General features: G+C 47.6%; 1 protein-coding gene across 1 annotated transcript in view; it reads right to left on the bottom strand.

Moving 5' to 3' along the window:
- The window catches only part of LOC144602035 (N-acetyllactosaminide beta-1,6-N-acetylglucosaminyl-transferase-like), a 62,653-nt gene that overhangs the window by 19,075 nt on the left and 23,203 nt on the right, over window positions 1-20,375 (bottom strand). Inside the window, exon 2 of the mRNA XM_078414702.1 lies at window positions 16,019-16,108. Coding sequence (XP_078270828.1) covers window positions 16,019-16,108 — 90 coding nt within the window. The remainder of the gene's footprint in view (window positions 1-16,018; window positions 16,109-20,375) is intronic.

The raw sequence follows: 20,375 nt of genomic DNA, 5'->3' as shown, positions 1-20,375 counted from the left end.
ACGTCCAGCCCCCCGTACAGGATTTCGAGGTCCCGGCTGTTCGTTTTTTCCACATCCACGTAGATTTGGTCGGGCCTTTGCCTTCCTCCCGGGGCTACACCCACCTCCTCACGGTGGTGGATCGGTTCACCCGGTGGCCAGAGGCTTTCCCATTGTTTGATATTTCGTCAGCGTCTTGTGCTAGGACTTTGGCCCTTCATTGGGTAGCTCGTTTCGGGGTCCCGGCAGTTATAACCACTGACAGAGGGCCACAGTTCACTTCGTCCCTCTGGGCCGCGCTGGCAGAACTGTACGGGTCCAAGTTACAACCCACGACTGCATATCACCCCCAAGCAAATGGACTCGTAGAAAGGTTCCACCGCCAACTTAAGGCGTCCCTCAGTGCAAGGCTTGAAGGCCCGGACTGGGTAGACCAACTCCCTTGGGTTCTTTTGGGCATCCGGACTGCTCCTAAGCCAGATCTCGGTGCGTCGTCCGCAGAGCTAGTATATGGCTCGACACTTCGAGTACCCGGAGATCTGTTTCCGGACTCTTCAGACCTGCTGCCTACAATCCCATCAGTGTTAGCATCTCTCCGGGAACGGGTGGGCTCCCTGGCTCCAGTTCCGACTTCACGTCATGGGTGTCCCATGGTACATGAACCGTCTTCCCTGAAGGACTGTGAGTTTGTTTTTCTGCGTAAAGATGCCCATCGCGCCCCGTTGCAGAGGGTCTATCAAGGGCCGTTCCGGGTTTTGCGTAAGGGAACGGCTACCTTCACCTTAGACATGTGCGGCAAGAGTGAGCTCGTCTCAGTGTCCCGGCTCAAACCTGCCCATTTGGACCCGGATCAACCAGTCCTGGTCGGTCAAACCCCTAGGAGAGGCCGACCTCCGTTAGTTCCGCTCAGTACGGGACCCCCCGTTCCGACAGTTCCTCAAGGACCCCCCGTTCCGGCAGTCCCTCCAGGACCCCCCGTTCCGGTAGTTCCTCCAGAACCTCTCGTTCCGGCTGTTCCGCCAAGTCCGGAACCTCCGGCTCCTGTGGTTCAGGCTGTCCCTCTCCGTACTCGTTATGGTCGCGAAATCCGGCTCCCTGCTAGGTTCCGCACCTCGGGTTCTGGGGGGGGTCATGTAGCGACCATAGAGAATGGTCCAGGTCGTCGAACCCTCGGATTGGCCAGCGAGGTCACGTGGGAACGCGACCATAGGGATTGGTCCAGAGAGCGACATCGCTGATTGGCCAGCGATGTCATGTGCGCGTTTGGCGCCCGATTGAGTCAGTTCGGCGAAGTCTTCAAGGAAGACAGTAAGTTTGTATTGGTTGTCCTTTACCTTGTTGTTTAACTCTGTATCCGAATATTGAGGCTGCAATAAACTCCTCTTACAACCAACAAGTTTCGGACTCGCCATAATATAGCAAAATGCTGGAGTAACTCATCGGGTCAGGCAGCATCTTTAGTTTTGTTTAGTTTAGAGATACAGCACGAAAACAGGCCCCTCAGCCCACACCAACCTGCGATCCCCGCACACTTGCACTGACCTAAACTCACTAGGGACAACGTACATTTATACTAAAGCAGACAGCACCCGTGGTCGGGATCGAACCAGGGTCCCTGCCGCTGTAAGGCAGCAACTCTACCGCTGCGCCACTGTGCCACCCCAGCATCGCTGGAGAACCTAGACAGCTGACGTTTCAGGCTGGGATCCTTCTTCAGACCCTTCGTAGGGTCATCTGGCCAGGTTCTGCAGGGACACTGCCTGAGCCGCTGAGTTACTCCAGCACTTTGTGTTATTAACTAACAGGGGTCAGGAAGGGAGAATAGGAGAACAGGCTAAAGGAATCAAGGGATATGGGGAGAAAGCAGGAACGGGGTACTGATTTTGGATGATCAGCCATGATCATGTTGAATGGCGGTGCTGGCTTGAAGGGCCGAATGGCCTACTCCACGAGGTTAATCCCCGGGATGGCGGGACTACTCCATTTTCACAAGGTTAATCCCCGGGATGGAGGGACAGTCATATGAGGAAAGATTGGAAAGTCTGGGCTTGTATTCACTAGAGTTTGGAAGGATGAGAGGGGATCTTATAGAAACGTATCAAATTATAAAAGGACTGGGTAAGCTAGATGCAGGAAAAATGTTCCCAATGTTGGGGGAGTCCAGAACCAGGGGCCACGGCCTAAGAATAAAGGGGAGGCCGTTTAAAACTGAGGTGAGAAAAAACTTTATCACCCAGAGAGTTGCGAATTTGTGGAATTCTCTGCACAGAGGGCAGTGGAGGCCAATTCACTGGACGGATTTAAAAGAGAGTTAGATAGAGCTCTGGGGGCTAGTGGAATCAAGGGATATGGGGAGAAGGCAGGCACGGGTTACTGATTGTGGATGATCAGCCATGATCACAATGAATGGTGGTGCTGGCTCAAAGGGCCAAATGACCTCCTCCTGCACCTATTTCCTATGTTTTTAAGTTTCTAACTCAACCCTTTTGATTGCAACCTTTTGATTGCAACCCCCAACCCCCACCCTTTGTGCCTCCCCTCTCTTCCCCCCCCCACCCTCCCACCCCTTGTGCCTCCCCTCTCTTCCCCCCCCCCCTCCCCCACGCCCTCCAACCCCCACCTTTTTTGCTGTCTGGGAGTGGAAGACTGAGGCAACCTGACGTGTTGGCCTTGTCCTTCCTGCTCTACATTTTGTACCTCACGCATTCTTTTGGCCGCACGTTGGATCACCAGTGGCGGCACGGTGCCACAGCGGTAGAGCTGCTTCCTCAGAGTCCCTGGTTCGATCCTGACTACAGCTGCTGCCGGGAGACCAGTCTGAGGAAGGGTCTCGACCCGAAACGTCACCTACTCCTCTTCTCCAGAGATGCTGCCTGAACCGCTTTAGTTACTCCTTCATTTTGAGTCTATCTTCCCATACTAAGCTTTCTGTCCTGGGCTTTCTCCATTGTTGGGAGTCAAGGAGAAAGCCACACGTAAAATGGAGGAAGAGCACTTCATATTCTATTTGGGTAGTTTACAACTCAAAGGTCTGAACGTTGAATTCTCCAATTTTAGGCAACTAATACACAGTAAATTTGTAAATTTCCCCGGTGTTGTAAATTTCCCCGGTGTGGGACGAATAAAGGAATATAGACAATAGACAATAGGTGCAGGAGTAGGCCATTCGGCCCTTCGAGCCACCCTTCAATGTGATCATGGCTGATCATTCTCAATCAGTACCCCGTTCCTGCCTTCTCCCCATACCCCCTGACTCTGCTATCCTTAAGAGCTCTATCTAGCTCTCTCTTGAATGTATTCAGAGAATTGGACTCCACTGCCTTCTGAGGCAGAGAATTACACAGATTTACAACTCTCTGACTGAAAAAGCTTTTCCTCATCTCCGTTCTAAATGGCCTACCCCTTATTCTTAAACTGTGGCCCCTGGTTCTGGACTCCCCCAACATTGGGAACATGTTTCCTGCCTCTAACGTGTCCAACCCCTTAATAATCTTATATGTTTTGATAAGATCTCCTCTCATCCTTCTAAATTCCAGTGTATACAAGCCTAGTCGCTCCAGTCTTTCAACATACAACAGTCCTGAATATATTACAAACCAATCCTCCCCTGTTCTTCCTTGTGTCTTGTTGCTCTGGGATCAATGGTTTTCAACTGTGCAGAGAAAATCTGAGGATATTGCCAGGACTTGAGGACCGAGATAGAGGGAGACATTGTGCATGCTAGGACTTTACCTCTTGGAGCGCAGGATGCCGAGGGCTGAGGTAGAAACATTGAAACATAGAAAATATAAGGGGTAGGCCATTTAGAACTGAGATGAGGAAAAACTTTTTCAGTCAGAGAGTTGTGAATCTGTGGAATTCCCTGCCTCAGAAGGCAGTGGAGGCCAATTCTCTGAATGCATTCAAGAGAGAGCTAGATAGAGCTCTTAAGGATAGCGGAGTCAGGGGGTATGGGGAGAAGGCAGGAACGGGGTACTGATTGAGAATGATCAGCCATGATCACATTGAATGGCGGTGCTGGCTCAAAGGGCCGAACGGCCTCCTCCTGCACCTAAATTTCACTGTACCTTAATTGGACAATTAAATTGAATCTTGAACGTAAATCTCCTGTGCACCCTTGCCAATTTGCCAACATCTTTCCTGTAACATGGTGCCCAGAAGAGGACATTTTTGGTCGGCGTGGACAAGCTGGACCAAATGGCCCATTTCCATGCCGTACGACTCTAAATACATCAAGATTTCGGGACCCTTTTAAGATTACTGCTAGAAAATCCGTCTCTTCCAAAAGGTCACAACTGACTTTGAAAGCTTTTTAAATTGCAAAACAAAGCCAGGGTGAACAATGCCTGTTCTCAATGGAATGGCTGGCTTACAACAAACTGAAGTTGTTGACCCAATGTCAAAGGGATCCATGTTGTAAGCTTATGCAAACCGATAAGGGGACAAAAAAGCTCAAAAGATGATTTGCGTCTGTTGTACATTTCATCTTGAATGTATTTGTTTGGCCAGGAACAAACATGATGACTCAGCATTCCATTGCTAGTGCAAGCAACTGCCTAGGTGACTAAACCTGGCAAGAACAATATCTAATCCAAAAACTCCCTCAAAGCTTCTTTGAAACATCAGCTTTCATAAAGTGTTTGGTTCCTGGTGTGCGCGAGGCTTGAAGCATTGGCTTCGATTCACTGCTGTGCCAAATCTGATAGAAACAGCACAGCACTTAATTCAAAATCTTGATTTCAGAGATAAATAGGAGATAAGCAGAAAGATGTTACTAATGCCAAACAATGAGCAAAAAATGCTGGAAGTGCTGAACATGTCAAGCCACTTCAGTGAAACGGGCAACATAGACAACATCTCAACACAAGGACACTTTGCTAGAACAGAGATGGAAACAAACAAAAAAGTCGTGTAAATGTGCGGGGATTGTTGGTCGGTGTGGACTCGGTGGCTTGTTTCAATGCTGTATTTCTAAACTAAACTAAAAACTCTTGGCACTTTCTTAATTCTGACTTGTCAATGACATTTCACAACCTCTTTTGGCCCATCTAATTGCCTGCTTGAATTAGAATCATAGAAAATAGGTGCAGGAGGAGGCCATTTGGCCCTTCGAGCCAGCACCGCCATTCATTGTGATCATGGCTGATCATCCACAATCAGTAACCCGTGCCTGCCGTCTCCCCATATCCCTTGATTCCGCTAGCCCCGATAGCTCTATCTAACGCTCTTTTAAATTCATCCAGTGAATTGGCCTCCACTGCCTTCTGTGGCAGAGTATTCCACAAATTCACAACTCTCTGGGTGAAAAAGTTTTTTCTCACCTCATTTTTTAACGGCCTCCCCTTTATTCTTAGACTGTGGCCCCTGGTTCTGGACTCCCCCAACATTGGGAACATTTTTCCTGCATCTAATTTGTCCAGTCCTTTTATAATTTTATACGTTTCTATAAGATTCCCTCTCGTCCTTCTAAATTCCAGTGAATACAAGCCCATTCTTTCCAATCTTTCCTCATATGACAGTCCCGCCATCACGGGGATTAACATGGTGAACCTTCCTCAAATTAGGAGACCAGAACTGCACACAATACTCCAGATGTGGTCTCACCAGGGCCCTGTACAACTGCAGAAGGACCTCTTTACTCCTCTACTCAAATCCTCCCGTTATGAAGGCCAACATGCCATTAGCTTTATTCACTGCCTGCTTCACCTGCATGTTTACTTTGAGTTTGTTTCTCATTCCTCACAGCCTCTATCCGATTTAATCCTTCTTATCCTTACATACTGTATGCTTCACCAAGAGAGAGTCACGAGTGCCTAAATTTAGTCATATTTACTGAAACGGAACAATGAAAATCCTTACTCGCGGGAGCATAACAGCTTTGTAAACACAATACTCAATAGGTAATACAATAGACAAACAAAATTGGTTAATAACAAAAAACTCAGTATTAGTTGATGACGCATTCATGCAAGAAATTGCAGAGAACAATGGACGCAGCCCAGTCCGTCAAACAAACCAACCTCCCTTCCATTGACTCCATCTACACTTCACGCTGCCTCGGCAAGGCCAGCAGCATAATCACGACCAGTCTCACCCCGGCCACTCCCTCTTCTCCCCTCTCCCGTCAGGCAAGAGGTACAGAATCTCCAGATTCAGGGACAGTTTCTTCCCAGCTGTTATCATGCACTATTATCAACCAGAGAATAGTACTGAGCTGCTATCTACCACAGTGGATTATCTCTAATTGGACTTTACTGGCACCAAACGTAATTCCCTTTATCATGTATCTGTGCACTGTGAATGGCTCAATTGTAATCATGTATTGTCTTTCCGCTGACTGGTTAGCACACAACAAAAGCTTCTCACTGTACCTCACTAACTACACTAAACAAAAGCCCACGGTCCCTGGTGTAACATAGAAACATAGAAAATAGGTGCAGGAGTAGGCCATTCGGCCCTTCGAGCCTGCACCGCCATTCAATATGATCATGGCTGATCATCCAACTCAGTATCCCGTACCTGCCTTCTCTCCATACCTCCCTGATCCCTTTAGCCACAAGGGCCACATCTAACTCCCTCTTAAATATAGCCAATGAACTGGCCTCAACTACCTTCTGTGGCAGAGAATTCCACAGATTCACCACTCCCTGTGTGAAAAAAAACTTTCTCATCTCGGTCCTAAAAGACTTCCCCCTTATCCTTAAACTGTGACCCCTTGTTCTGGACTTCCCCAACATCGGGAACAATCTTCCTGCATCTAGCCTGTCCAACAAAGACAGTTCTTAGTTTGAAGTTTAGTTGGTTGTTTGTAGTGTTCAATAGACTGATGGCAGGAGGGAAGAACCTGTTGCTGAACCTAGACATTACAGTTTCCGTCTTCCTGATGGTGGGAGTGAGATGAGTGAGTGGCCAGGGTGGTGTGGCTCCCTGATGATGCTGGCTGCCTTTTTGGGGAGAGTCTAGGGCCAGAGGCCAAAGCCTCAGAATTAAAGGACGTTCTTTTAGGAAGGAGATGAGGAGACATTTCTTTAGTCAGAGGGTGGCAAATCTGTGGAATTCTTTGCCACAGAAGGCTGTGGAGGCCAAGTCAGTGGATATTTTTAAGGCAGGGATAGATAGATTTTTGATTAGTACAGGTGTCAGAGGTTATGGGGAGAAGGCAGGAGAATGGGGTTAGGAGTGAGATATAGATAAGCCAATATTGAATGGTGGAATAGACTTGATGGGCCGAAAGGCCTAATTCTACTCCTATCACTTATGACTCCTGTGGATTCCTTTGATGGTGGGGAAGTCATACCCATGATGGACCGAACTTTTCTTTTTGACCGTTGGAAGTTTGGAACCGCTGTGATCATCTAGATTCTTTTTTTAGATTTAGAGATACAGCGCAGAAACAGGCCCTTCTGCCCACCGGGTCCGCGCCGCCCAACGATCCCCGCACATTAACACTATCCTACACACCCTAGGGGGAATTTTTACATTTGCCCAGCCAATTAACCTACATACCTGTACGTCTTTGGAGTGTGGGAGGAAACCGAAGATCTCGGAGAAAACCCACGCAGGTCACGGGGAGAACGTACAAACTCCGTACAGACGGCGCCCGTAGTCGGGATCGAACCTGAGTCTCCGGCGCTGCATTCGTTGTAAGGCAGCAACTCTACCGCTGCGCCACCGTGCCGCCCTAGGTTCTTACTTTGCTCTCCTTATCATTCCTCCACACTGGAGGAACATGCCAATCCTGAACTTTAATCAGCTGATTGTTAAACAATTTCCACATGAACAGTGAGGACTTGCTCAATAACAACTGCTTCCAATTTACTCTCCCCGGCTTCTTGCCTAAGAAATGTGATTATCTGCTTTACCCCCAATTTAGTACTTTTCGAAACCATTGACTCCATCTAAACCTCATGCTGCCTCGGCAAGGCCAGCAGCATAATCATGGACCCAGTCTCACCCCGGCCACTCCCTCTTCTCCCCTCTCCCATCGGACAAGAGGTACAGAAGTTTGAAAACGCACACCTCCAGATTCAGGGACAGTTTCTTCCCAACTGTTATTAGGCAACTGAACTATCACCAACTAGAGAGTGGTCCTGAGCTGCCATCTACCTCATTGGAGACTCTTAGACTGTCTTTAATCAGACTTTATCTTGCACTATATGTTCAGTTTAGTTTATTGTCACGTGTACCGAGTAAAGCTTTTGCTGCGTACCAACCAGTCAGCGGAAAGACAATACAGGTATGTAGGTTAATTGGCTGGGTAAATGTAAAAATTATCCCTAGTGGGTGTAGGATAGTGTTAATGTACGGGGATCGCTGGGCGGCACGGACTTGGAGGGCCGAAAAGGCATGTTTCCGGCTGTATATATATGATATGATGATGATAATCGAGCCGTCCACAGTGTCCACAGATACAGGATAGAGGGCGTTATTCCCTTTATCATGTTTCTGCACACTGTAAATGGCTCGATTGTGATCATGAATGAATGAATAAGTAAGTTTATTGGCCAAGTATGTGCATATACAAGGAATGTGCCTTGGTGCTCCGCTCACAAATGACGACACAAAACATACAGTTAACAATTAGGAATAAAGCATAACCACATCAAAACAATAAGGATACAACATTACGGTCTAAACATGTGGGTGAAAATAAACCAGAGCAAAAAAGAGACTACAGACTTTGGTTATTGAGTAGAACTATCAGTCGTGGAGAAAAGCTGTTTTTATGTCTGGGTGTGGCTGCTTTGACAGTCCGGCGTCGCCTTCCAGAGGGAAGTGCTTCGAAGAGTTTGTGGCCAGGGTGAGAGGGGTCAGAGATGATCTTGCCCGCTCGCTTCCTGGACCTTGCAGTGTACAGTTCGTGTACATGTATTGTCTTTCAGCTGACTGGCTAGCACGCAACAAAAGCCTTTCACTGTACCTTGCTACACGTGACAATAAACTAAATTAAATGTATACTGCAAGGTAAAGTCTGATTAAAGATAGTCCGAGGGTCTCCAATGAGGTAGATAGTAGCTCAGGCCTGCTCTCTGGTTGTGGTAGGATGGTTCAGTTGTCTGATAACAGCTGGGAACACCTATCCATGTTCTCCAGAGATGCTGCCTGACCCGCTGAGTTACTCCAGCACTTTGCATTGGGGTTTTTTTGGTATCATCAGTTCCTTGTTTCTACATTGTTAACTAGATGGAAATAATGTGTTCAGAAGTAAATAAGTCATAGGAGCAGAATTAGGCCATTCAGCCCATCGAGTCTAGTTCAATCATGGCTGATCTATCTTTCTCTCTCAACTCCATTCTCCTGCCTTCTCAGGGACATGGATAGGAAAGTTTTAGAAGGCTACGGGCCAAATGCAGGCAGGTGGAACTAGCGTAGATGGGGCATCTTGGTCAACATGAGCATGTTGGGCCGAGGGGCCTGTTTCGATGCTGTATGGCTATTTTATTGGCGCTGTTGACAATCCCCATTGAGGAAAAATGGGATGCATCGTAGACAGCAACTGTAAAGGTCATAAGTGATAGGAGCAGAATTAGACCATTCGGCCCATCGAGTCAACTCCACTATTCAATCATGGCTGATCTATCTTTCCCTCTCAACCCCATTCTCCTGCCTTCTCCCCGTAACCTTTGACACCCTTACTAATCAAGAATCCATCAATGACTGCTTTAGAAATACCCAACGACTCGGCCTCCAAAGCCAATATTGCGTTGAAAAGGTCAATAAGCACAGTTTTTTGTGTTACAGTTGTATTCCTTGAAGCACAGGAGGATAAGGGATGATCTTATAAAGGTGTACAATATCATGTGTACCACCCTTTGTGTAAAAAAAAAAGTTATCCTTCAGATTCCTAATAAATCTATCCTCCCCCTCGCACCTTAAACCTATGTCCTCTTGTTCTCGATTCCCCCACTCTGGGCAAGAGACTCTGTGCATCTACCCGATCTATTCCTGGTAGAAGTTGTTTATAAATGAGGAAGTCTATTTCAATTCCCTTGAACTCCAGACCTGCGTAACTAAAAGTTTAGATTGTATTGTTATCACGCAACATATCTTGCAGAAATGCAAACAAAGGCTAAATGAAGAGGGCGGACATGTACTAAAAATATTATTTTCATGGTGGAAACAAATGCAAAAGAGATGATAACATTTAAGATCAACTCCTGGGCAAGAATTGCAAGTCATGTACTGACTGTGATCCAGTCAACCACCACAAACTGTTTCCACACACTCGCATTTAAAGGCCTCTCTATCCTTTGGAGCGCAGGAGAATGAGGGGTGATCATATATAGGAGGACAAAATCATGAGAGGAATAGATCAGGTAGACATACCGAGACTCTTGCCCGGAGCAGGTGAAATCGAGAACTAGAGGACGTGGGTTTACAGGTGAGGGGGGGAACAGATTTAATAAGAATCTGAGGGGGTAACATTTTCGCATAAAGGGTGGTCCAGGAGTTAATCTTAAATGTTGAGACCTGCCTGGGTTTTCTCCGATATCATCGGTTCCCTCCGGCACTCCAAAGGTGTACAGGTTTGCAGGTTAATTGACTCCAGAATGAAGGAGGGTCTCAACCCAAAACGTCACCCATTTCTTCTATCCAGAGATGCTGCTTGCCTGTCGAGTTACTCCAGCATTTTGTGTCTATTTTCGATGTAAACCAGCATCTACAGTTCCTTCCTACACTTAACCTCAAATGATTTATTATGGAGATACAGCGCGGAAACAGGCCCTTCAGCCCACCGGGTCCGCGCCGACCAACGATCCCCGCACATTAACACTATCCTACACACACTGGGGACAATTTACACTTTAACCAAACCAATCAACCTACAAACCTGTACGCCTTTGGAGTGTGGGAGGAAACCGAAGATCTCAGAGAAAACCCACGCGGTCACGGGGAGAAGGGCGGCACGGTGGCGCAGCGGTAGAGTTGCTGCCTTACAGCGAATGCAGCGCCGGAGACTCAGGTTCGATCCCGACTACGGGCGCCGTCTGTACGGAGTTTGTACGTTCTCCCCGTGACCTGCGTGGGTTTTCTCCGAGATCTTCGGTTTCCTCCCACACTCCAAAGACGTACAGGTATGTAGGTTAATTGACTGGGTAAAATGTAAAAATTGTCCCTAGTTTGTGTAGGATAGTGTTAATGTGCGGGGATCGCTGGGCGTCGCGGACTAGGTGGGCCGAAGGGCCTGTTTCCGCGCTGTATCTCTAAATCTAAAAATCTAAACGTACAAACTCCGTACAGACAGCACCCGTAGTCGGGATCGAACCTAAGTCTCTGGCACTGCAAGCGCTGTTAGGCAGCAACTCTACCGCTGCGCCACCGTGCCGCCCATTTTATCCTTTATCCTTCAGTCTGAGCATTGGTTTTGCAAATCGTGGTGGAAATTAATATTGTTACGTTTTATAATTATACACAAAGGTTCTTAGGGAACGAAACAAAAGCCTTTTGTTTCCTTTGTAGGTCATTGAACAGGAAATAACCCTCTTAACTTTGCAAAGCAAATGGCAGTCGTTAGACTTCCGCATTCCACACTAAATCCAAGCAAACATCCCTGCCAAGAGGAGGCAAATAAAAATAGAACAGCAAGATTAATTATGGTCCGTGACTTCTCTGTAAAGCTGGCACTTTGGTGCAACTGTAGAGCTGCTGACTCACAGCACCAGAGACCCGGGTTGTATTCTGACCTCGGTGAGGAGATTGTACGCACGTTCACTAGTCATTGGAGCAGAATTAATCCAGTCCACTCCACCATTTCAATCATGGCTGATCTATCTTTCCCTCTCAACCCCATTCTCCTGCCTTCTCCCCATAAACCTTGACATCCTTCGTAATCAAGGATCTGCCAATTTGCACCTTACAACATACCCAATGACTTGGCCCCCACAGCCATCTGCGGCAATGAGTTCCACAGATTCACCACCATTCAACCCCATCTCCTTTCTGAAGGCACGTCCTTTTATTTTCGAGGCTGTATTGTCTTTCTGCCGACTGGTTAGCATGCAGCAAAAGCTTTTCACTGCACCTCGGTACAGGTGACGGTAAACTAAACTTGTAAACTGACATGACTGGCAAGATCGGTACAGCATGGCATTCCTCACCCAGTAGAGTGCAATGCTGGAAGCCCTCTGATCCATTCCTCTGATCAGACGATTGTCGAAGACAATCTCCAGTCTGAAGAAGGGTCTCGGCCCGAAACGTCACCCATTCGTGAGTTCATAAGTCATAGGAGGTGAATTAGGCCATTCGGCCCATCGGGTCTACTCCGCCATTCAATCATGGCTGATCTGTCTCTCCCTCTCAGCCCCATTTTCCTGCCTTCTCCCCGTAACCCCTGACACCCGCACCAATCAGGAATCTGCCCATCTCCACCTTAAAAATACCCAATGACTTTGCAAAACTACCCAATGACTGTCTGCGGCATTGAATTCCACAGATTCAATAGACAATAGACAATAGGTGCAGGAGGAGGCCATTCGGCCCTTCGAGCCAGCACTGCCATTCAACGTGATCATGGCTGATCATTCTCAATCAGTACCCCGTCCCTGCCTTCTCCCCATACCCTCTAACTCCGCTATCCTTAAGAGCTCTACCTAGCTCTCTCTTGACTATAGAGACCCTTGTGCCCACAATGTTTTGTGTGGAACATGATACCAAGATAAACTAATCTTATCTGTCCGCTCTTGATCCATATCCCTCCATTCCTGGAATATCCATGTGCCTATCTTAAGCCTCTTAAGTTTGAGTCTGAGTGCAGTTTATTGTCACGTGCACCGAAGGTACAGTGAAGTTCCTCTCCATCTCCTTCCTAAAGGTACATCCTTCTCTCCAGAGATGCGGCCTGCCCCACTGAGTTTCTCTAGCATTTTGTGTCTACCCTCGGTTGTTGCACGACTCCATGAAAGTGGTCGCTCTGTCGGTCTGCCTTCAATACCATCCTCCAAACCAAGCTCATCTGCAAACTCATGTAAGGTGGAGTCCCCACCCACCTCTGCCACTGGATCCTCGACCTCCTCGCCAACAGACGGCGGCGCGGTGACGCGACGGTAGAGTTGCTGCCTTACAGCGAATGTTGGGGGAGGTCCAGAACAAGGGGCCACAGTTTAAGAATAAGAGGTAGGCCATTTAGAACTGAGATGAGGAAAAACTTTTTCAGTCAGAGAGTTGTGAATCTGTGGAATTCTCTGCCTCAGAAGGCAGTGGAGGCCAATTCTCTGAATGCATTCAAGAGAGCTGGATAGAGCTCTTAAGGATAGCGGAGTCAGGGGGTATGGGGAGAAGACAGGAACGGGGTACTGATTGAGAATGATCAGCCATGATCACATTGAATGGCGATGCTGGCTTCTGCACCTATTGTCTATTGTCTATTGAAAGTTTCATTCCATCTCATTTTATAAATGGACCACTTGAAAACAAATCAAACAGAAAGCTGAAAAAGGGTGCAGAGAAGATTTACGAGGATGTCGCCAGGACTAGAGGGTGTGAGCTATATGCAGAGGTTGAGCAGGGTGGGTCTCTATTCCTTGGAGCGCAGGAGGATGAGGGGTGATCTTATAGAGGTGTACAAAATCATGAGAGGAATAGAATGGGTACAGCAGAGTCTCTTGCCCAGAGTAGGTGAATCGAGAACCAGAGGACATAGGTTTAAGGTGAAGGGGAAAAGATTTAATGGGAATCTGAGTGGTAACATTTTCACACAAAGGGCGGTGGGTGTACGGAACGAGCTGCCGGAGGAGGTAGTCGAAGCTGGGATTATCCCAACATTTAAGAAAGATAGACAGGTACATGGATAGGACAGGTTTGGAGGGATATGGACTAAACGCAGGCAGGTGGGACTAGTGCAGCTGGGACATGTTGGCCGGTGTGGGAAATTGGGCTGAAGGGCCTGCTTCCACACTGTATCACTCTGTGACTCTAAATACACTTTGAACAAATCCGATTAAGATAAATAGAAACACTGCGAATCCTGAGAGGAATAATAAAGGGGCCACAGTTTAAGAATAAGGGGTAGGCCATTTAGAACAGAGATGAGGAAAAACTTTTTTAGTCAGAGAGTTGTGAATCTGTGGAATTCTCTGCCTCAGAGGGCAGTGGAGGCCAATTCTCTGAATATATTCAAGAGAGAGCTAGATAGAGCTCTTAAGGATAGCGGAGTCAGGGGGTATGGGGAGAAAGCAGGAACGGGGTACTGATTGAGAATGATCAGCCATGATCACATTGAATGGCGGTGCTGGCTCGAAGGGCCGAATGGCCTACTCCTGCACCTATTGTCTATTGTCTAACAACTCCAAATCACGCAAGTCTTCATGTTACGTAAAAACTGTTATATCCGGTTAGGCTTCACGACAGAAGAATGAAAAAAATTGCTCCCTAAGAAGTGATTTTACACAGAGGGTGGTGGGGGCCTGGAACGGATCGCCAGGGGTGGTGGTGGAGGCAGATACGATGGTGGCGTTTAAGAGGCTTTTGGAAAGCTTTGTGATCATGCACAGGCAGATGAGATCAGTTTAACTGGGAATCATGTTTGGCACAAACATTGTGGGCCGAAGGGCCCGTTTCTGGGCTTGACCGTTCCATTTTCTTTCATCAACCAGTTCAGCGTCAGGATTCCATCTGTAGACTTTAGCGATACAGCGCGGGAACATGCCCATCGGCCCACCGTGTCCGCAATGCCCCGCAATCACCCCGTCCTGACTACGGGTGCTGCACTGTAAGGAGTTTGTACGTTCTCCCCGTGACCTGCGTGGGTTTTCTCCGAGATCTTCGGTTTCCTCCCACACTCCAAAGACGTACAGGTATGTAGGTTAATTGGCTGGGTAAATGTGAAAATTGTCCCTAGTGGGTGTAGGATAGTGTTAATGTGCGGGGATCACTGGGCGGCACGGACTTGGAGGGCCGAAAAGGCCTGTTTCCGGCTGTATATATATGATATGATATGATATACACTAGCACTATCCGACACACTAAGGACAATTTACAATTTTACACATTTTTTTTAAAACCGAAGCCAACTAACCTACAAACCTGTACGTCACGAGATCATAAGGAATAGGAGTAGAATTAGGCCTTTCGGCCCATCAAGTCTGCTGCACCGTTCAATCACGGCCGATCTATTTCTCCCATTCTCCTGTCTTCTCCCCATAACCCCTGACACCCGTACTAATCAGGAATCTATCTATCTCCGCCTATAAATATATCCACTGACTTGGCCTCCACAGCCGTCTGTGGCAAGGAATTCCACAGGTTCACCACCCTCTGACTAAACGTCTTCGGAGTGTGGGAGTAAACCGGAGCACCCGGAGAAAACCCCCGCAGGTCACAGGGAGAACGTACAATCTCCGTACAAGCAGCATCCGTGGTCAGGATCGAACCCAGGTCTCTGGTGCAGTAAGGCAGCGACTTCACCGCTGCGCCACCGTGCCACCCTTCTTCCTACATCTGTTAAACCATTTGACATTACAGAATACATCTACCTCGTGGCAGGTGAATATAAAAAAAATGTAATAAGTAAATATCATTTTGTGTAGTTTCCAACTGGTTATGCAGAGGACTCAAAGTTAAAGGTTAACTAGACCAAGTGGACCCGATGGGCCCAAACCTCTCCTGCATTGGTGCAGCACCCTCTCCCCTCCCTCCCCTCTCTCCATCCTCCCCCACCCCTCCCCCCTCCTCCCCCTCCCACCTTCCCCCCCTCCACCCTCCTCCCCCTCCCACCTTCCCCTCCAAACCTGCCCACCTCCCTCCCCGTCCCCCTCCCTCCAACCCCCCTTCCCCTCCCCCCACTCCATCCCCCTCAACCTCCCTCCTCCCTCCATGCCCCTCCCTCCCTCCCTCCAAAGGAGATAGATTTAACCTTTAGAATGCGAATAACTTTAAAAATAAAACACCGATTTCAATGAAACTTCTTCCATTAGCACCGAAGGGACGACGGTGAGTAAGATGGGCTGAATATTGTCGCGCTACCGTGTACCGTTTTGGCTGCAGTTCAGGAACAAACAAACAAACAAACAAACGCGAGTTTTAGTATATAGATATCAATTACCATGGCAACCATCGTGGGTTTTTTGATCGCTCCATTTTATGGCTCGTAGGTTTCCCTGCCACTTCCCTGTCGGCATTGCACCAGGCACACCTGCAGAACCGAGAGACTGTATTAACAGGGAGCAGAGTTTACAAAAATATAACAACCCTCTCGTCTAGAACCTCTCAGTTCACTTGTCAACAGAACAGGGGCATCACAGTGACGCAGCGGTAGAGTTGCTACGCCATACATTAAACGCTATCCACATTATTCCCTTGATCGTGTATCTGTACACTGCCGATGCAATCGTGCACTGCCTTTCCGCTGACGGGATAGCACGCAACAAAAGCTTCCCCCTGTACACATGCCAATAAGAAGGGATCTTCATATCATCATATCATATCATATATATACAGCCGGAAACAGGCCTTTTCGGCCCACCAAGTCCGTGCCGCCCAGCGATCCCCGCACATTAACACTATCCAACACCCACTAGGGACAATTTTTACATTTACCCAGCCAATCAACCTACATACCTGTACGTCTTTGGAGTGTGGGAGGAAACCGAAGATCTCGGAGAAAACCCACGCAGGTCACGGGGAGAACGTACAAACTCCTTACAGTACAGCACCCGTAGTCAGGATCGAACCTGAGTCTCCGGCGCTGCATTCGCTGTAAAGCAGCAACTCTACCGCTGCGCTACCGTGCCGCCCCTTCTTATTGAAACATATAAGATTATTAAGGGGTTGGGCACGCTGGAGGCAGGAAACATGTTCCCAATGTTGGGGGAGTCCAGAACCAGGGGCCACAGTTTAGGAAATAAGGGGTAGGCCATTTAGAACGGAGGTGAGGAAAAACGTTTTCACTCAGAGAGCTGTAAACCTGTGGAATTCTCTGCCTCAGAAAGCAGTGGAGGCCAATTCTCTTTCAAGAGAGAGTTAGATAGAGCTCTTAAGGATAGCAGAGTCAGGGGAGAAGGCAGGAACGGGGTATTGATTGTGGATGATCAGCCATGATCACATTGAATGGTAGTGCTGGCTCGAAGGGCCAAATGGCCTCCTCCTGCACCTATTGTCTATTATAAACTACCACTCATACTCAAACTCAAAATACGACGTTATGACAATGGAGGACAAATTTGCTACATTATATACTTTTTTAAAAGGTAGATACATTCCTTAATGTCGAAAGGCTTAATAGATGTAGGAGGAATGGTGGCACGGTGGCGCAGCGGTAGAGTTACTGCCTCACACTGCAAGAGACCCGGGTTCGATCCTGACTACGGGTGCTGTCTGTACGTTCTCCCCGTGACCTGCCTGGGTTTTCTCCGGGCGCTCCACTTTCCTCCCACACTCCAATGACATACGGGTCTGTAGATTCATTGACTTCTGTAAATTGTGAATTGCCCCTGGTGTGTAGGCTAGTGCTAGTGCTCGCTGGCTGGCGCGGACTCGGTGGGCCGAAGGGCCTATTTCCGCGCTGTAACTCTAAAGTCTAGAGCTTTCACATTTTTTACCAAAGTTGCTGCAAGTTATAATTGGTTTCTCTAAAGTCCAAAAGCAGTAGCATGTGAAGATACCTCTTGCAGGTGAGGCTTTGTCAAAGTGATGGTTATGAGACAGTGGAAATTGTAGTGAGGCAATTTTTAGATTTTCATTCTGCAGAGTTCGTGTCTCGAAAATACATTTTCATCTAAAGGAGTGTAACTGTTTTTGGATACATCTCTCACCAGTGGAGTTCTTCACTGTGGCAGTCTAACGTAGTGACCTAACTCAGACAATAAAAAGCTTTATAGAACATTACATTATAATGACGTGCTTGCTGTATGTGGTCATCAGCATGGAAAATAATTTGCCATAAAACCGGCATCTAACTGAACCTTTTTAGACTTTTTAAAAAGACTTTTAGAGACCCAGCGCGGAAACAGGCCCTTTCGGCCCACCGGGTCAGCACCGACCAACACCAAGGCTAGTGCACTAGTTCTATCCTGCACGCAGGCAACAATTTACAGGAGCCAATTAACCGACAAACCTCTCCGTCTTTGGAGTGTGGGAGGAAACTGAAAACCCATGCGGTCACATGGGAGCAAAGATGTCCTTCTGCAGTTGTACAGGTGCCTAGTGAGACCGCACCTGGAGTACTGTGTGCAGTTTTGGTCTCCAAATTTGAGGAAGGATATTCTTGCTATTGAGGGCGTGCAGCGTAGGCTTACTAGGTTAATTCCCGGAATGGCGGGACTGTCATATGTTGAAAGACTGGAGCGACTAGGCTTGTATACACTGGAATTTAGAAGGATGTGAGGGGATCTTATCGAAACATATAAGATTATTAAGGGGTTTTGACACGTTAGAGGCAGGAAACATGTTGACAATGTTGGGGGAGTCCAGAACAAGGGGCTACAGTTTAAGAATAAGGGGTAGGCCATTTAGAACAGAGATGAGAAAAAACTTTTTCAGTCAGAGAGTTGTGAATCTGTGGAATTCTCTGCCCCAGAAGGTAGTGGAGGCCAATTCTCTGGATGCTTTCAAGAGAGAGTTAGATAGAGCTCTTGATAGCGGAGTCAGGGGGTATGGGGAGGGGGCAGGAATGGGGTACTGATTGTGAATGATCAGCCATTGTCCATTGTCTATTGAGAGCGTACAAACTCTATGCAGACAGCACCTATAGTCGGAATCGAACCTGGGTCTCTGGCGCTGTAAGGCAGCAATCTTACCGCTGTGCTGCCCTAGCATGTTTAGTTTGGAGGCACAAGAGATTACAGATGCTGGAATATTGGGCAAAACAGAAAGTGTTGGAGGAAGTCCAGTGGGCCAGGCAGCATCTGTGGAGGGTGTGGACATATCACACTCCCTGATCAGAGGGATAGATGCATTCTGGAGATGAACAATGTTTGCTGAGATATCAAAGGTGATGGTGAGTGGTGGGTATAGATTTGGGAGTCAGTTGATGAGGGTAAATACCAGCTCGCCATCTTGGAGGGTAGCCTGGGTAGTATTTGGGTGAGGGTGAAGATGGATGGATCGGGTCTATTGGTGGTGAAGGGAAGGAGGAACCTTGAAGAGCCTGATTTAGTTCAGTTTACTTTAGAGACACAGCATGGAAACAGACCCTTCGGCACACCGTCGGCAACACAGTGGTGCAGCAGTCGAGTTGCTGCCTCACAGTGCAAGAGACTCGGGTTCGATCCTGACTACAGGTGCCGTCTGTACGGAGTTTGTACGTTCTCCCCATGACCTGCGTGGGTTTTCTCCGGGCGCTCCGCTATCCTCCCACACTCCAATGGCATACGGGTCTGTAGGTTAATTGACTTCTGTAAATTGTGAATTGCCCCTGGTGTGTAGGGTAGTGCTAGTGCCAGCGGGCGTGGACTCTGTGGGCCGAAGGGCCTGTTTCCGCGCTGTATCTCGACAGTCTAGAGCTTTCACATTTTTTGCCAAAGTTTCTGCAAGTTAGAATTGGTTTCTCTAAGGTCCAAAAGCAGTAGCATGTGAAGATACCTCTTGCAGGTGAGGCTTTGTCAAAGTGATGGTTATGAGACAGTGGAATTACAAGTGAGGCAATTTTTAGATTTTCATTCTGCAGAGTTCGTGTCTCGAAAATACATTTTCATCTAAAGGAGTGTAACTGTTTTTGGATACGTCTCTCACCAGTGGAGTTCTTCACTGTGGCAGTCTAACGTAGTGACCTAACTCAGACAATAAAAAGCTTTATAGAACATTACATTATAATGACGTGCTTGCTGTATGTGATCATCAGCATGGAAAATAATTTGCCATAAAACCGGCATCTAACTGAACCATTTTAGACTTTTTAAAAAGACTTTTAGAGACCCAGCGCGGAAACAGGCCCTTTCGGCCCACCGGGTCAGCACCGACCAACACCAAGGCTAGTGCACTAGTTCTATCCTGCACGCAGGCAACAATTTACAGGAGCCAATTAACCGACAAACCTCTCCGTCTTTGGAGTGTGGGAGGAAACTGAAAACCCATGCAGTCACATGGGAGCAAAGATGTCCTTCTGCAGTTGTACAGGTGCCTAGTGAGACCGCACCTGGAGTACTGTGTGCAGTTTTGGTCTCCAAATTTGAGGAAGGATATTCTTGCTATTGAGGGCGTGCAGCGTAGGCTTACTAGGTTAATTACCGGAATGGCGGGACTGTCATATGTTGAAAGACTGGAGCGACTAGGCTTGTATACACTGGAATTTAGAAGGATGTGAGGGGATCTTATCGAAACATATAAGATTATTAAGGGGTTTTGACACGTTAGAGGCAGGAAACATGTTGACAATGTTGGGGGAGTCCAGAACAAGGGGCTACAGTTTAAGAATAAGGGGTAGGCCATTTAGAACAGAGATGAGAAAAAACTTTTTCAGTCAG

Source organism: Rhinoraja longicauda, chromosome 2, assembly GCF_053455715.1.
Source record: "Rhinoraja longicauda isolate Sanriku21f chromosome 2, sRhiLon1.1, whole genome shotgun sequence".
In the NCBI taxonomy this organism is placed as follows: domain Eukaryota; kingdom Metazoa; phylum Chordata; class Chondrichthyes; order Rajiformes; family Arhynchobatidae; genus Rhinoraja; species Rhinoraja longicauda.
The sequence above is the reverse complement of the archived record's forward strand: the minus strand, read 5'-3'. Positions and strand labels throughout refer to the sequence as shown.